The sequence below is a fragment of the Haemaphysalis longicornis genome, unplaced genomic scaffold (genome assembly GCF_048455015.1).
Source record: "Haemaphysalis longicornis isolate Haplotype H1 unplaced genomic scaffold, Haemaphysalis longicornis Haplotype H1 scaffold_12, whole genome shotgun sequence".
Taxonomy (NCBI): Eukaryota; Metazoa; Arthropoda; class Arachnida; order Ixodida; family Ixodidae; genus Haemaphysalis; species Haemaphysalis longicornis.
Window position 1 is genome coordinate 85,056,493 of NW_027526225.1, and position 16,437 is coordinate 85,072,929.

At 45.9% G+C, this 16,437-nt stretch overlaps 1 protein-coding gene across 1 annotated transcript in view; it reads right to left on the minus strand.

Moving 5' to 3' along the window:
- The window catches only part of LOC144162910 (uncharacterized), a 36,839-nt gene that overhangs the window by 13,971 nt on the left and 6,431 nt on the right, over positions 1-16,437 (minus strand). Inside the window, exons 4-7 of the mRNA XM_077693630.1 lie at positions 13,567-13,750; positions 10,326-10,583; positions 6,509-6,703; positions 178-324 (exon numbers count right to left, since the gene is read on the minus strand). Coding sequence (XP_077549756.1) covers positions 178-324; positions 6,509-6,703; positions 10,326-10,583; positions 13,567-13,750 — 784 coding nt within the window. The remainder of the gene's footprint in view (positions 1-177; positions 325-6,508; positions 6,704-10,325; positions 10,584-13,566; positions 13,751-16,437) is intronic.

Here is a 16,437-nt window from a genome sequence, read left to right on the forward strand (position 1 = left end):
CCAAACCAAGCCAAGCCAATATAATCCAATGCCCCTCGCGCTTGCTCAGAACAGCCCTTCACGGCACATGCGAAACTGCTCAACCTCCGCCAGTGTAGCTTATGCTACAAAAAACAAGAACCCTTTCACTAGTGACAATTAAATTCCCATCGCAGGGAAGAAATCCAGCAGGCATACCGGCCATCTCGTTGGGGTGTGGCCGGGGCCCCTTGGCCGGGAAGGCGATGCAGTCCCGTATGTGGCGCAGGGCTGGCACGTCCACTGCCTCAAACTTGCGCACGTCGCCGGGGTGGAGGCAGGGGCACTTGGTCACCAGCACTGTACCTGCATAACAGGGCGGAGGGGGGCTCTTAAAGGGGCCACGAAAAAAAAAAAAAAAACAATACAATTTTGGCTCATAAAAAGACTGCTTTGCCTTATAACGGGGAAAATGGTTAAATGACTATGCAAGTTCTTAAAGGAGCCATGAAGACAAAATACAAGTTGGGTTTATTAGAAAGAGTGCTTAGTCCCGATAACAATGATACCAATATCATCGCAATCTTCGAACAAATAACGGAGATATTAAAGAAAACGTGTGAAGCAATCGCGACCCTCTAGCCAATTACCCGAAACTTTTCTATGACGTCACGGAACCTTGTTTGTGCGATTGGCGGCCGCCTAACGGACCTGTCACAACGACACATGGCTGGACGTCTGTAATGGGGCCTCCAGTTCCATTTGACCGCATCACTTGAATGCTAACGTGCAGTTAACGCACTGAAAATTATGTTTTATTGTTGGCCCGTATGACGTCATTCTTGCTCATAACACGGCACTGTGGCGCAATATTTGCAAGTTTTTAAATACTTGTTGCTTTTTTTTCGTTAAAAAAACATCTTTTGTGGCTGTAATGGCGCTGAGTGAGATACTGAATCCTAGTTCTTTCAAAGTAAACGAAGTTGTATTTTCTCTTCATGGCTCCTTTAAACTAGTGCCCCACTAAACAATATATATCATTACTTTCATGGGTCTCGTAACTCAGATGGTAAGGAGTACGCGAGAAATTTGATGCCCCGTGGGATATTTTTTTTCTGTTCTATAAAACCAATCAATGAGTACCTCCATGATTTTTTAATGACAGTGTGATCACGTCGTCTCGGAAACTCCCTGACCAACTGTAATGCGGCCAAATAGATGTACAGTTAAACCTCGTTATAACGAGACGGGCTATAACGAAATAATGGATATAACGAGCAAATCGTAATTCCCCTTGAAAGTCCCCATAGAAACCAATGTATTTAAAACCTCGTTTTAACGAGGTAAAATTTGCCCTTTACGGGATATAACGAACAAATTTCGTTGAGAAATCAAATTTTGAGCTAATTTTTAAACAGTGCGCCACGCGGATTTGAGACAGCGCGCGACGCGGCAACTGTATTAGCAGTTCAAAACTCCCGCCACGCGCGCGAAGCTGGATGGCGCGCCATGCGGACGCTGCGCCCGCGAAGCCATTCCCACCCTTCTCTCGCTGCGCACGGCATGCAGACAATGGGGCCCTTCGATTTACAGTCTTGGACTCACCGCGGGCTCCCCGAGAAGCAGTCCGACGTTCGATTTTCACATGCATCCCTATGGCTTCGGGGAATCCTCGGACTACCCGCGGACTATCCGCGGTGAGTCCGAGAAGAGCCCCAATGCGTCGCCTTCCTCTCCCCCCCTGCCCCCTCCTCCCCTGTTCGTATCGCCGACGTCGCTGCGTAGTTGCGTGTGTTTTGGCAGTCTACAGCCTTATCTTTTATCGTACTGCTCGCGTGATTCCAACAACGCGAGTGCGACAGGCGGGAAGCGAAAGCTAAGGGCTATCAGGCTTTAACAGAAGACGGCTATGATAAAAGCCGTCGCCTCGGGCGCGAAGGAAGGTAAGGTGCACTCCGTGGTAAGGTGGCAAGAGACTGACGTGTGGACGAGTACGCTGTCCACCATCATGAGCAACCGAGAGTCCATCGTCAGCGCTGTTGCACGTGGCGTGAAAGGAAGCGCTAAGGACGCTAAGGACGGCGTCGGAGGCACTAGATGCGGTGGACGTGCTGCGCCGCTACTTCGGCGCGCACGAGGGCGGCGAAGATGGCGTGAACATAGCGGCCGCAGCTGAGCGAGCCATCGCTCGCATCAGGAAGGTGCATCAACGTCCAATTACGGACTTCTTCGAGCCAAGTCTGTTTGAAATACGAGTTTTGAACTGCAATAAAGTAGGTTCGTGACTTTTCCTTTTTACCACCGGAATGTGTTTATTTTGCTGACTACCGCCGTGCGGCAAGATGCTATTTCGCCCGCTTTTTGTTTTAGGTAACTACAATGCAAATATTTGCAGTAAATGTCGGCTACGGCTATAACGAAATATTGGCTATAACGAGCAAATCGCGGTGCCCCTTCAATTTCGTTATAACGAGGTTTAACTGTAATAGGCCAATACCCATTGCATCGTAGAAATGATGGAATTCCAGCTAGATATTGCCAGGGTTGCCAGGTCCTCAGGAGAAAAAGTCGCAGAAAATTGCCGAAAGTAGCTGAAAAAGTTTCCGCCTCAAAGTGAATGTTTCAAAAGGAGCCAGGAAAGTCACTTTTTTTCAGCAAGGCAATGCTAGCAAGTACTTTTTGATTACCTTTGCAGAAAAATGAACAAATTACAAGAAGTAGAAAACCGTATTATAACAAACTTAATTCGTTCACTGCGGTGCGAGAAAGCAACAGCGGTTGACTAGTCTACAAAAAAGCTAAAATATGCAAGTTTAGGTAAAGAAATCAAAGAATAAGAAGGACTTAAAATGGGCATTCACTGCACACCATGTTTTACCACTTTTGCTGCCTCTTTACATTCCCGTGCCTAGTATATACATTGTCAAACACACTTCCTACCGCTCTGCATAAAATCTCAAGCTCTCGTAAATAACCGAAGAGCATTTCTTGAACGCATTGACTCTATTCATATGCCATCAAGTGCTGTATATTAAAACAAGCAAGCTAAATTTCGATTTGTGCAAGTAAGTAGCGTTGTACAGTGGTGTGTGTTAGTGACCGATTCGTCTAGACTTTTCTAGATCGCTGTCATATTCCTGAAAGTTTGTTCTGTTCCATTTGTACAGTTTGTCCCAACGGCTGAAGTGCTCTGAAAGTTCATATACTGTATTTTCACATGTATAACCAGCACCAAAAATGTGAAAATTTCAGTGGCAACATGGGGGTGCAGATAATACGCGTGGTTTTTCGTTTAGTGGAGCTTTACGGCAATGCGCGTTGTGCCGTGAAGCTGCACTGTGCGTTGTGCTGTGAAGGTGACCTTGTGTACAACAGTGAGGACTGCGGCTCAAGTGATAGCTCTAGCAAGAGCAGTGACACTGAGTGAATAGTGACTTTCACCTTGCAGTCAGAGTATTATACTTGCCGAATATACGCTTTTTCTGTCTACATAGTATATGATGTGTTGCTTGAGCAGTAGCTTTGGTGCAGCCTTTCCTGTATCAAATGTGCGGGCAATACGCGAGGATTTTCTTTTTCTTAAGTGGGAGTGCGGATTATATGCAGGGGCGGGTTATAGGCGAGAAAATATGGTAAGGAACGTGAAAGTGGGGCGTCGGAAGGGCCTAGAAATATATGAAATCACCAATGCTCAAAGGAGACAGAAAGTAGCCAAGTCGCCACACTTAAATTTTCGTCGCCACAAGGCTCGAAAAGTCGCCAGTTTGGCGACAAATCGCCACCCCTGGCAACCCTGGATATTGCAGTGAATCAAGCTATAAAACCACTTTCCAGCTGAAAAGAATGATGGAAAGTAAAATTTACTAGCATGAAGTTAAAGAATTCCAGCTGGTAATGATGCCTGTTCCGCATGATGCCAGTTCCGCAAAAAAAGACCAGTTTTGTAGCTAGATATGCAGCTGGAAATTTCAGCAATCCAGACTAAGTTGCAAATTGCTCCCGCCAAGAAGTAGCTACTACTACTTCAGCTAAAAAAATTCTAGTTGGAAATACTTTTAGCCCAACCAACTTTCTGGTGCTATAATTGAACTAGAAATAGAATTGTTTTCACCTGGGTGCAGACACATTGATGCTCTATTTACACCAGTAAGGCCTTAAATGCACTTGCTTTATACTTGCTACCTTTAGCAAAAGTAGAAAGCAGCTCAGCCCCAAAACAGTGGCTGGAAGCACTGGTAAGCAGCAGCCTTTTTTCGCATACAAACACGGGCCTGTTGATGCTTTCCTCTTTCTTTCTTTACAGACAGTGACCCGCTGAGCAGCAAGAACCAGTGTTCGTGAAGGACACCGTGCACACCATCTTTACTATTATTAGAAGGAAATGCGCATCTCGCGGGGTGAACTGCGATGTCTGGTGTACCATTTCTTTCTGTTTGTCCTGTTGTTAGTAGTACATTTCCTCCTAATCGTGTCAGACCAACTAGCCCTTCAGATCGCTTTTGATTTCATGTCCCAGAAAATTCAGGACTTACCAGAAAGCGTGACGTGCAAGTTGTAATTTCTGATTGGGTGCCTAAAATAAATCGTGTCAACCTGGAAGCAAAACTGTGATTTTGTTCCCACCGAAGGTCTGCAGTGTGCCACTATCAAGTGGTCCCACTTCCAAAGTGGTCCCACTTCCAAAGTGGTCCCACTTCCAAAGTGGTCCCACTTCCAAAGTGGTCCCACTTCCAAAGTGGTCCCACTTCCAAAGTGGTCCCACTTCCAGAGCGGTTCCACTTTCAAAATGGCCACACTTGTGAAGTGGTGCCTGTTCGATAACCCACTTCAAAGTGGTCCCATTCAAATTTTCGTCTGGGCAGGCACTTATCAAGTCAAACCCTTAGTATCGTTGTGCACCACGCTTTGTATTCAGCACAATACAGCCCAGCATGTGTACCCTGGCCAACAACAAGCGCCCAACACTTACCGTATTTGCAATATTCTAATGCACCCCCTTTGGAACACACAGGTAAGTTTAGTGACGGAAATTTGAAAAAATTGTTTGGTGCCAATTCTACCACGCAGATGCAAAAACCAGGGTACCACATACCTGACGGACGACATTTTATTTGACGCATGCAATTGTGGCAGCAAATATCCCTTAGGCTTGATAACCTTGTTTGTTTAGTTCCTGGTGGCCTCGAAACAACCGGAGTGGGGCACATCGAAAGCATCTGCTAGTCCAAGCGCCTTTATAGTCACGATTTCAAGTGTGATGGGCTGTTGGTTCATTTGCTACTGCCTTATAATTTTGCCAAGAAGCCTTCCGCTTCCCAAATATCCAAAAACGTCTTTACTCGTAGCTGGTGAAGCCTTGAATGAAAATATGGTTCTGCTTTGTTTATGCCTACTACACACACTTGTCTCCTGGACACCCAATGTCCGTGAAGCTGCTTGGTTCCTCTCGCTATTGGCGAGTAAAATTACCTTCAAAGACGCTTCATAACGGTACCGCTTGAAAGCCTCCACGAATGACACGAGGGGCTAACTGCAGCAGCAGAAATACCGTATTTTCACGCTCACAACCCGCACCAAAAATGGCAAAATTTCAGGGGTGAAGTAGAGGTATGGATTATATGCGAGGCATTTCCATTGGTGCAGCTTCACCACAATGCGCATCAGGTTGTGATGCCCCTACAGCAGTAATAGCGACTAAGCCACAGTTATCCCATTGACAGCACTTATTTTGCGCACGCAGGTCAACAATATACCAGCCTGAAAAAATGTATGCGGCAAGTCATCTAGTCAGCTAGGTAAGTTCTTTTGCATAAACAAATGTGTAATTTGCTTGAGTAGTAGCTTTGGTCCATCCTTTTTTGTATCAAATATTCGGGCAATACGCGGGACCGGATATATTTTTTTTTTATTCATCGATGGGAAGGGGGGGGGGGGGGGGGGGTGCAGGTTATATGCAGGGGCGCGTTATACGCATGAAAATACAGCATGTGCAACAGCTGGCTGAGGTACAGCGAACTTCTGGTGCCCCGTAGCACCCACCAGAGAATGGGTATGCCTAAATTTACTCACGCAATGCTGACAGATTGGTTCTGACTGGATTGAGTTGGATTTCGGGACGAGTTAAAGCCCAATTGAAATGCTGTTGGCTGTTTTGAAGCCAATTTCGGTTTTGAGCCCAACTGTAATGCGCACACAAATCTGAAGGCTATTTTTAGCCAAAGAAAAGGTGCGCGTTATAACCGTGCAAATATGGTATTGCTATAAATCACTCCGGTCACCGGCTCAACTCTTCAACACAGTGGTCACACTAACAGCAGCCACAAGAAGGCGTCAAATTTCTTTCGAGGTCTATACAGTGTCACCCACTTATAGCAAACCTGGTTTTAGAGAAATTGAGACTGTAAAAAGCAAAACTTCGTTTCCCATTTCCATTTGTACACCTATGTTTTATGTTCAGATGTAGCGAGAAACGGATATGACGAACTGATTTCCGTTTACCGATGTGTTCGTAATAAGCGGGCGGGACTGTACTGTGACACTAAAAGCATACCTGTGAGGACCTTGGCATTGGATGTGGGGGCGTCACCGCCACCGTTCTGATCAGTGTCGCCATGTCGAACGCCGATCGCCGTGTACTGCACAAACACCTGGCCGTACTCAAGGGTGCCCGTTTCATCCAGGACGCCCAGCATGTTGCGACCTCTTTCTGGGGGAATGGCTATGCGGCCCTTCTCTTGCAGCCCAGCTGGAAGGAGAGGGACAGAGAACACTTTCTGACACTTCCCCATGAGGGAAAGAAAAGACACATCCCTCACAAAAGTTATACAGTGAAAGCTTGTTAATTCGAACTTCAATCACTCAAATTTGTGGATACTTCGAGCTGTACGATTTGGTCCGGGCAATTCTTCACAGAAGCATTTGTATAAAGAAGCGAGTTAATTTGAACCCGAGCAGCTTCCGCCACGGATCGTTGGAAGTACAAGGGCATCAAATCACAAGTCAGAAGCGCAGAACCTGTCACTGCCAATGATGACAAGGAAGACGAGGATGAGGCGTAGCACGGCTGTCTGCTCAGAAGTCACAACCAACTGAAATGCTGCCCGTTTCTTTGGTTTTCAAGAAGGCGGAGATGAGGCTTTCCGCTGCATTCATTTCTAAGAGCAAAGAGTGCTGGATGTCGCCTTTAGGGACAAAAGGCAAGATGCAATCACAGGCTCTCTCAAGCATCGGCGCGGCGGCTCAGTGGCTAAGGCGTTGCGCTGCTGAGCGCGAGGTCGAGGATTCGATTCCCGGCCGCGGCGGCCGCTTTTCTGATGGAGGCGAAAAGCAAAAACGCCCGTGTGTACGAGATTTCGGCGCACATTAAAGATTCCCAGGTGGTCAAAATTAATCCGGAGCCCTCCACTACGGCGCGCCTAATCGCCTGCATTGCGTCGGCGCGTTAAACCCTACAATCAATCAATCTCAAGCATCGGCATGTTGACACACCCTAAGGCTTCCCAATCGCAGTGTACTGTTGTTATTGTTTGCTTTTGGTACTTCAAACTCAGGTGCCGTGCCCTTGGGGTTCGCATTAACAGGCTTTTACTGTATCAGCACGTAATCCAAAGACAACCAATAAATTTCGCCTTTCCAGTGTTCATGCTTCCAACAAACTAAACCGTAATCGTTTACCTCTTTTGTTACCGCACCTGTTCAAATCGATCGCAGGTGATAGATTCTCTATTCTGCCAATTTCGACGTGCTGTAGTTGTTTCTCGTATACCTAATGCGCCCCAGTGGTTAGTCTAGGCACTTCGCTTTTAGAATCAGTTTAAATTTTCCCGCTCTGGTGACACTGAGATTTTTGACGGCGTTCTTTGCCAGCTTAGGTGCACGTGTTTTCACGAAAGGAGGCGTGGCTACTGCACTCGACAAAAAAGCATGCCACTAGTGGTTATGCACCTTTGACCTCAATATTTTTTTATCAAAGGGCTCCTAGCTTGCAAAATGCCAAATTATGTAGTCAGCTTTGTAATCCGACAGCGTTGGGAGGTGATAATTACTTGAAAATGACACCAGCTATTCACTTCTTTGGTTCAGAGAAAGGGTAGCTTTATTCTGCCACAGCTTATTTCTGAAGGTCCCTCGCGTGTCTAACAATTGTATTAGGCATTTTCAGTCAGTTTCCAGCAGTTTCGGTTTTGTTTTTGCATTGCAAAATTTATATTTGGCGCTACTACGCAGTTACCCAACTGCAAGCCGATTTGCCATGGCACCTCCGTCGCCCGCTACTGTTCGTCAAAAAAAGCACGCTGCTCGTGATTCCACTTCCCCTACACCTTACTTCTGTGATATTACCTTCAGCTGAAAGTTGAAAGATAACACCAAGTCGTCGGATATTAGTTCAGACAAGGAGAGTGGTTCAATCGGCCTTGAACACCGTCCGCTGTTCACCGGCCAGTTTCGTTTCGGTACAAGGTTATTTCTGGAGGACTAGTTTTGCTGCTTAGTAGAACTGCCTATTTTCACAAGGTCTCCAAGAGGCTTGATACTCCTTCTTTTCGAAAATGTCAGGTGGTGCTGCAATCAGGAGGCTGATAGTGCTGAACTCTCTTCATAACGTGACAGCTGCTTGGTAGAAGCTTGCTGGGCATGATTCTAGTGCATCGCACCTTATTCTTGCAAGCAGGGATACCATAGTGAGTCAGTAGATGATATTAAACTTCAAATGAAAGTTCTGACAGATAAGCGACGATCAGAACGTCAACAAGCATCCACCACTAATTTTTGTTTTCAACTCCAACTGGATTTTTTCGCATCACTTGCTGGCCTTGAATCTTGTGCTGGCCGTAATCATTGACTAGGTGTTTTTACATCCTGTGTGGACTAATTGGTATCTTTAATAATGTCAAAACACCCAATTTCTTTCAGAAAAGCATCCTAAATTGAAAAATTTGAAATAGAGGTTCGGCTTCACCACAAGGCACGGGCACCACGCGTGCTATCTGGCAAATTGTACCGAGCAAATCAATTTTTTTTTCTAGGATGGGTTTTTGAAATGTTTACCTACAACATGTATATTCTAAATTTTTTCTACTACTCGTGGTTTGCTATATACAACTTCTTTTTTTTCTATTTTCTTCGACGGCTAGACAAAAATTTTGAATTTGATTATTTTTTTCGCAATCATTATTTACGAAAAAATTAAAACTTGTGTCGTTAGAAAGGACATTGAATCATCTGCATTTTATGTCACTGCAATATGTGCCTAACCAATATGTTTAGCGCAGAAAACATGTTATCTCAGATCCCTAAAAATCAGTCAATTTTCAGCGGTAACAAAGGAGTTAAATAAAACCATTCACAAAGCAGGTGAAAGTAAATCAGCTATACAAAATTAAAGACACTACTGTGTCTTACCACAGTCACGTTAACTGATATGTTTAGTGAACTAAAGTTTGAATTGTCCAACTACATTCCAGTCCCACAACTGAGCAGAACTGGAATATTGCAGTGCGCAATCCAAATACCACAGTCGGAAAAAACTCCGTCACTTCACCAAAGAAACACCCAGCCTACAATGCCTCACAGATACAGAACACAGAAATGATGGTTTTCGAATTCAGCGCTTCCGGGAATACCAGAGCTACAAAAAAACTGTGGTTGATTCCTCTGTCATAGGAATCAGTAAAACACGAAAGTGCAGCGAAATCTGCAGCAGAGCCTGATTTGTGGGTCGGCAGCTGTCTTGTGGGTGTGCTTGGCGAGCGACGTCCTACTGGCGGGTCGCTTCGGCAAAGGTGTACTGGCATCATTTCTGTGATGGATATGATGTCAGTGAAATCTTGGTGTATTGCGGCATAAAACACGTCCGTGTTATAATATAAAACCCAAAAACGAACAAACCTGAGTATAACGTACTCTTTAGTACTAAAGGTTGCTTCCCCGCGGTTGCCTGTGTGCAGGGGTGCAACCTTTACAGCCCGCTTGCTTCGTTGTACTGGTGTCACTTCCGTGACGAATATGATGTCAGAGAAATCCTAATGTATCAGGGAATAAAACACTTTCGTGTTAAAATACCAGGGCAAAAGCACACGGGGTAGGGGTTACTTTCCAGAAACATCGAAAATGACGGTGGAAAGTCCCCTGCAATGCCAAGACCCGGACACAGTGCATTCTGGGTGACAGGGCCAGATGTGCCACCTGCTCTGTTGGGGCAGCATTTTACAAAACTCCTAGGGTTTCAGTGGGTTCTCGGTCAGTTCCGCTGCTGACACCGGACTTTCTGCACCATAGGACCCTACCCTTAATGCTCCGCCATAAAAGTGGTTAGGGTCCAGCCAGTGTGTTCTGTAGTGGCCCAAGCAAGGTACCGCTCCACTTACCTATCATGCTCTTGTAGACAACCAGCAGAAGGGACCGGGTAAACGGTTCTCGACTGAGTGCCAGCCCGCGAAGGTGCATCTTGAAGAAGGGAAGGCTGGCGTTGGTGTAGGTGCAGAGGATGTTCAGCGCCGTCTCGTTGCTGACAAAGGCGTCGCACAGCTGAAGCACCATGTTCTGCTGCAGGCCCAGGAACACTCGGCCGGGAACACCCAGCTGCTCCAGGATGGTAATCAGGGGCCGGTTCAGGAACACCGGCGCTGCATCGTTGGGAAGCACGGTCAAGGAACTCTTTGGTCACCCCTCAGAGAATATAACATGAGCAACGAGTAGAGTTTGGTAACTGTTTATACCTCTTAGGCAACTCAGATCTCCCCAAACGGAATGCAGCAAGGGATGTTGTCGCTTGACGTACCTACCGACTGCAAGAAATGCTACCTACAAAGTCTTGGACGGAACACATTTCGGCTGCAATGAACACTCCTTGCCACACGGCTGTGCTTGTTACACTTTATTGCGTCGGACGTAGCGATTAACCAAGTTGAAGAAGAGGACCAATCATGAGTGCAGCCATGATTGATTGTAAGGTTTACCGCACCAACACAATGCAGGCGCGCTGTAGTGAAGGGCTCCGGAGTAATTTTGACCGCCTGGGGTCTTTAACGTGTGCCGAAATCTCAAACCTACGGGTGTGTTTGCTTTTCGCCTCAATCAGAAAAGCGGCCGCCACTGGCGGGAATCGAACACGCATCCCCGTGCTCAGCAGCACAACGCCTTGATCGACAAAGGAAGAGAAGGAAGGCGAGGTCTTTCAGACCTCCACGTTCATTAGTATAGAAGGACTTTACCCCATGTAAATACAGTTATCTTTCTTTTTCTGTAGCTTTGCGCTCATTTCTTGAACAGGGCTAGATGAAAAATTCCTTGCAAACATGCATAGCATAAGTTCGGCACGAATGTGCCTGCCAGTTTATGCCTCCAACTCAAATGCCTCCCCCTGAAGTGCTAAAAATTCAAGGAAAATGCAGACAGCATGCTGCAAGATTGGAATCTTGAACCATTATTATACCCCTGCCCCACGGGCACTTGCAATCCGGATTGAAGCAAAGTGTTATTGACTTTTTGAGCATGCTTGACGCACTGCCGCTGCTACACGGCACGTTTCAATCCCGATCGAGAAGTTGCACCAGTTGCACTCATGTATGTACACCAGATGGCGCTAAAAAAGTACTCCGTGGCCAGCGTCTGGTAACTTCGCGCAGTCGTAGGTATATGTAACTATGTAAATGTTACCACACGCTTATTTGGGTCAAGTTATTTGACACGTGGAGTTAGTTGAAGTTGTCACCTTCTGTGCCGTTACTCAGCGGGGACGAGAGTATCGCCGCTTTCATTCGATCGTACTTGGACGCCTCAATCGCACTTAGGGAACCAGGATTGAGTTCGAGCAGGGTCGGGCTTGATCGCAATTGAAACTGTTATGTAGAAGCACCCGATCTGGACTGAGCTTCGCATTGAACTCAATCCCGATAGACTCAATCGCGATTGAAACTGCTGTGTAGCAGCGCCCGATCCAGATTGAGCTCTGTACTAGCTCAATCCAGATCAACTCAATCGTGATTGAAACTGCCGTGTAGCAGCGCCCGATCCGGATTGAGCTCTGTATTGAGCTCAATCCGGATCGACTCAATCACGATTGAAAGTGCCCGTGTGACAGGGGTATTATTAGTCCCAACGACAGCAACTTAATCCAAGCAGCAAAACATGATATGCTAGTACAGTACTTGGCAGATATTTGCGTCTTCTCAAGCAATGTGCCACAGTTGAGTGCCGTAAGCATCACTGCTGTATGAGTCACACACCTCTGTCAATTCTTTTTTAAAACACAGCATACACAAGTTGCACCTTTATGCGAGAGACAATTTTTTTTAATGGTGGCTGGAACAATGCTCACCACAAATTCTATACGCATGTTTATGCATGTTGCATGCTTTATTTGTGCAATAAATGTGCCCACATGCACACACTTATAAAGTTCCTTATGTTTTGAGAGGGGTATGCATTCAACACAGCTGAGGAGCTCCCCGAATGTCACACGTATCATAACAGCCTTTGCCAGTCGCAGGCAGCAATTAAAGGTGCATCTCTGCTAATGCCAAGCAGCCTCCCACGCAACGTTTGCACGGCACTTGGGCAACAGGGTAGTGCTGGCTAACAGTGGAAAACATCTACAAGAGCTACCAGCACATGTGGTATGCCAACTTCCAGCGGAAAGATGCAAAACAACGGTTGCTTTCCTTTCGACTGCAAGATGTTCGTGAGAGTGTTTACGGGACTCCATGGCTAGAATGTGTTGGCGTAGTTAATTGTGTTCATTCAAAACTCTGGCTCGATTTGTTCTCTGGTTGTGGTAATCGTATACCACTATCCTTCTTCCCCTGTTGACAGTAGCACAAAAGCAGCATTAGACATCACCAATCAATACTTGTCACAGAAGGCGGAGCTTATCGTGACTGCCCAGAAACTGTGTGCTAGTGAGTAGGGTTCGATGTTTGCCGCTCTGTAAGATAGAAAAGGGGGCACTACATGTTCCCAGAACACACGTTGTCCCTGTACTTTGCTTGCATGATGTGTGTCAGTGGCATTTGTCAAGAGCCTTTTAGGGGCCAAGCCGCTTAGAGGCTGGGGCTGTTGGCGTCTCCTGTCGTCGTCGTAATCGTCTCATGTAGTCACGGTACTAAAGCACCGGGAAACTCATTTGCGCCTCGCGCTAGAATGTAACGCGTACTGAAAAAACACCGGGACACTCGTTTATCCCTCGCACTAGAACATAAAGCATGCTGAAAAAACACCGGGACACTTGTTTACGCCCCACGCTAGAGAGCTTCGTGCTTCAAAGACAAGAGACTTTTACAGCAAAGCTGTATACCTCTACCCCTCAACGGTTTCACCTCCATTGGCAAAAATGCCAAGGCGCCAAGAATACACTTATAAACTGCATGCTTTGCCCCTACCCAGGTTTCATGTTAGTGGAGATGGTTTTTTTTTTATTATTTCTCACATTTCCAAAATCAAATAATTAAGTTATGAACATTCTAATAATAAATAAGTTCTGTAGGCTATGAACATTCTAATAATAAATAAGTTCTGTAGGCATCCACTTAAATTCAAAAACTAAATTTCTCTAGTCTCCTACGCCTCTGTGGCATCACATCCCGACGTCTGTCTGCACTTCATACTCACAGGGTGATGAAACCTTGATGACCTCCAGGCTGTCCGATGTGGAGCAGGCAAACTTGTTCATGCTTTTGCGCAGAATAAGCTTGTCGCCCTCGAGGGTGTTGTTCATGCACAGCATGCCCTTGTAGCCCGCATAGCGGATCTGAATCGCGGACGGCACTTCCGTGAGATCCAGCTTTGAACACACCTGAAAGCGGACGACAGCAAGTTAATCTTCTGACCTCTCTCCTTCCCCCCCGTGGTGTGGTGCTGCATGCAAATTCTACGACCATTTTCTTAAACTTATACCCCCGTCAAACGGCAAATCTAATGACACTTAGAGTAAATGTCATTCGCCCTAAATGTCATTAATTCGGCGCTACACCAGAATACCGAATGACATTTGAGGCGAATGGCATTTAGCGGTTAACTGACGTTCGGGAGCTCATTCAGCAGTCAAATGAGTAACCTCGACAGCAGTGGCCTTTCACTAGAGAAGAAAGTTCAGTAATAAACAAAAGAATACTGTTGCTAAAAGCTGTTAGCAATTTTATTTTCCCCTTCATGTTGTTTTTCAAATAAAGAAAGACAAACAAGAAATAGCAAAAAAAATCTCGTCCCCAATGCACACGCTACCCTAATACGGATTTTTTGCGGACTTGTCTCGGCTTGTGATGTCTACTGATGGCACCTAAACCAGTTATTTTCCTTATTTTTTATTTCAAAAAAATAACCTTTCATTATCTTTTAAAAATATTCTGTATGAAAACACTCTAGATGTACTTGAAATGCAATTTTGGGATTTTGCGAGCTCACTAATCGTCACCTCGCTATGTAAATCCACACTGTCAAACCGAATGTCATTAACAGCTAATGCCATTCACTTTGAATGACATTAGATTTGCCGTATGACAAGGATACTATGCACCTTATAAATTATTAGACGTGAAAAGTCAAGGGGAATTTCCTTCGGAAATTATTAAAAACACAGGATGATGGCAGGTGCTCTCACATTTAATAGACATCGTGTATGGCAATTCTGCTTAACTGTTTCCTGCAAGCCGAACAAGTTCCCTCCAAAAAACTGTATGTATTAGCGCATGATATTCCCAAGAAACTCATACATTTGGCAGCAGGACGGCTGCTCAACAGCACGCAAAGCTATTTGGCACTCAGCCGGAGCCCACGTCGAGCAGGATGAAGTTGCAGTAGAGGAACTTCTTGATGTACAGTCGCCCACAAACTTAACAAGAACGACGGAACGCATGGCTGGGACTACTACTGCCAGTGCTACGAAGCAGTAATCATCTGCTGTGAGATAACGCTCTGTGTATGCTCACAGCCCCTGGTGATAGATGGTGCACAAACCACTCCGCCTGCTTTTTCGCTTACACCTAATCGCCTCGGTGACACTGCACGGTTTACAGCAGTGGTTCTACGCTTGTTGGTCTATACTTGCATCGCCTCATGCGCCCCTGTAGACCGTTTAAGGATTCCTTATTGCGGCAACACAAAACTGCTCGCATGCCTCGCGAGGTCGGTAGACTGCCGATTGAACAAAATAAATGGTACGTGCACTGTTCTTTACGTGCAAGCTAACCCATATGTGCCGAAATTTCACGCAATGCTAACAATTCGGATACTTTGAGAAAAAATGTTTAATCCGAGTTAGTTTCGGGTTAAAAATACTGCAAAGCATTGCCAAAGTGCATGCACTCACATCCGCCAGCTAAAATTGCTGAAATGCCCTCGTCGAAAAAGCAGCTAAAACGATCTGTGCACCAGCTATCACTGGCCGTTGTAAACATACTGGAGGCATTACCTTGCGTGTGATGACCATAGCTCTGTTGCACCGACGGCAGTCCACCACGCATTCCATCATTCAGGCACAGTTTGTGGGCTACTGTACGTGCAGTGCCTAATTCTCCCTTGGGCCAGGAGACATCACGTTCTGTAATAACAAACAGCCTGAGCAGCCTGCTTGTTCTTCCTTCTTACCTCAGCGACCATAGTCAGTGGTGGTGGTGGTAAAAAACATTTTTTTTATTGAGCAGCCAAGGGAGCTGGAAAGGGACGTGGTCAGCCTCCTACGTCCATAGTCGAGCATAATTTATTACAGCCAGATGAGTGCTCAACAAATTCTATGATGCATTAGCCCTTTGATGCCCAAAACTTTAAAGGAGCGCTGACACCAATTTTCGGCGCTAATATTATTGCACAGTTCGCTTCCTTCACTCAACAGAATACCCTGGCTGAAATATGAGCGGCCTGCGACTCGAAGAACATAGTTCAATTGGATCTCATTTATCACGCCGACGGAGCAGCGCGCGGAGCGGCACTCAGCAAATGGACATCAGCGTGACATCACTCCATGAGCGGAAAAAGAAGTGACGCGACACCACTCGTCAAAAACTCATGACGTCACTTCATGCGCGCGGCCCCACGAGCGGCGAGCGGGCGCAACACCCTCTCAAGCGGGCGCCGGTGACGTTCGCACAAAGCGGTGAGGTCAAGCCAGGAGTCTGTAATATGCGCCATTCGGGATGAAAGCGCGGGAATTTGAAAAAAAACGATTTTCAGGCCGTTCAATGTAATGAACTATCGCGCGCTGAATTATTGAAGTGCTGTTTCAGGTTCGCCAGACCATTAAGCATCGATTGAAGCAATAAAAGTGTAACATAAAATTTTCGTGTTAGTTCTTTAATTTTCCACTTACAAGTGCGAAAACATTTTTACGGTCTAAAAGAACTTCCGACATCACAAATATGAAATCAGAAAAAAACTTTGGTTCATTAGGACAGACACAATGACCCACTGGTCACTTGGAAACACTGGGCACTTGCTGCCCATAAATCACTTGACCAAGAGAGCTACCTTGATAAGCATGATTTATGG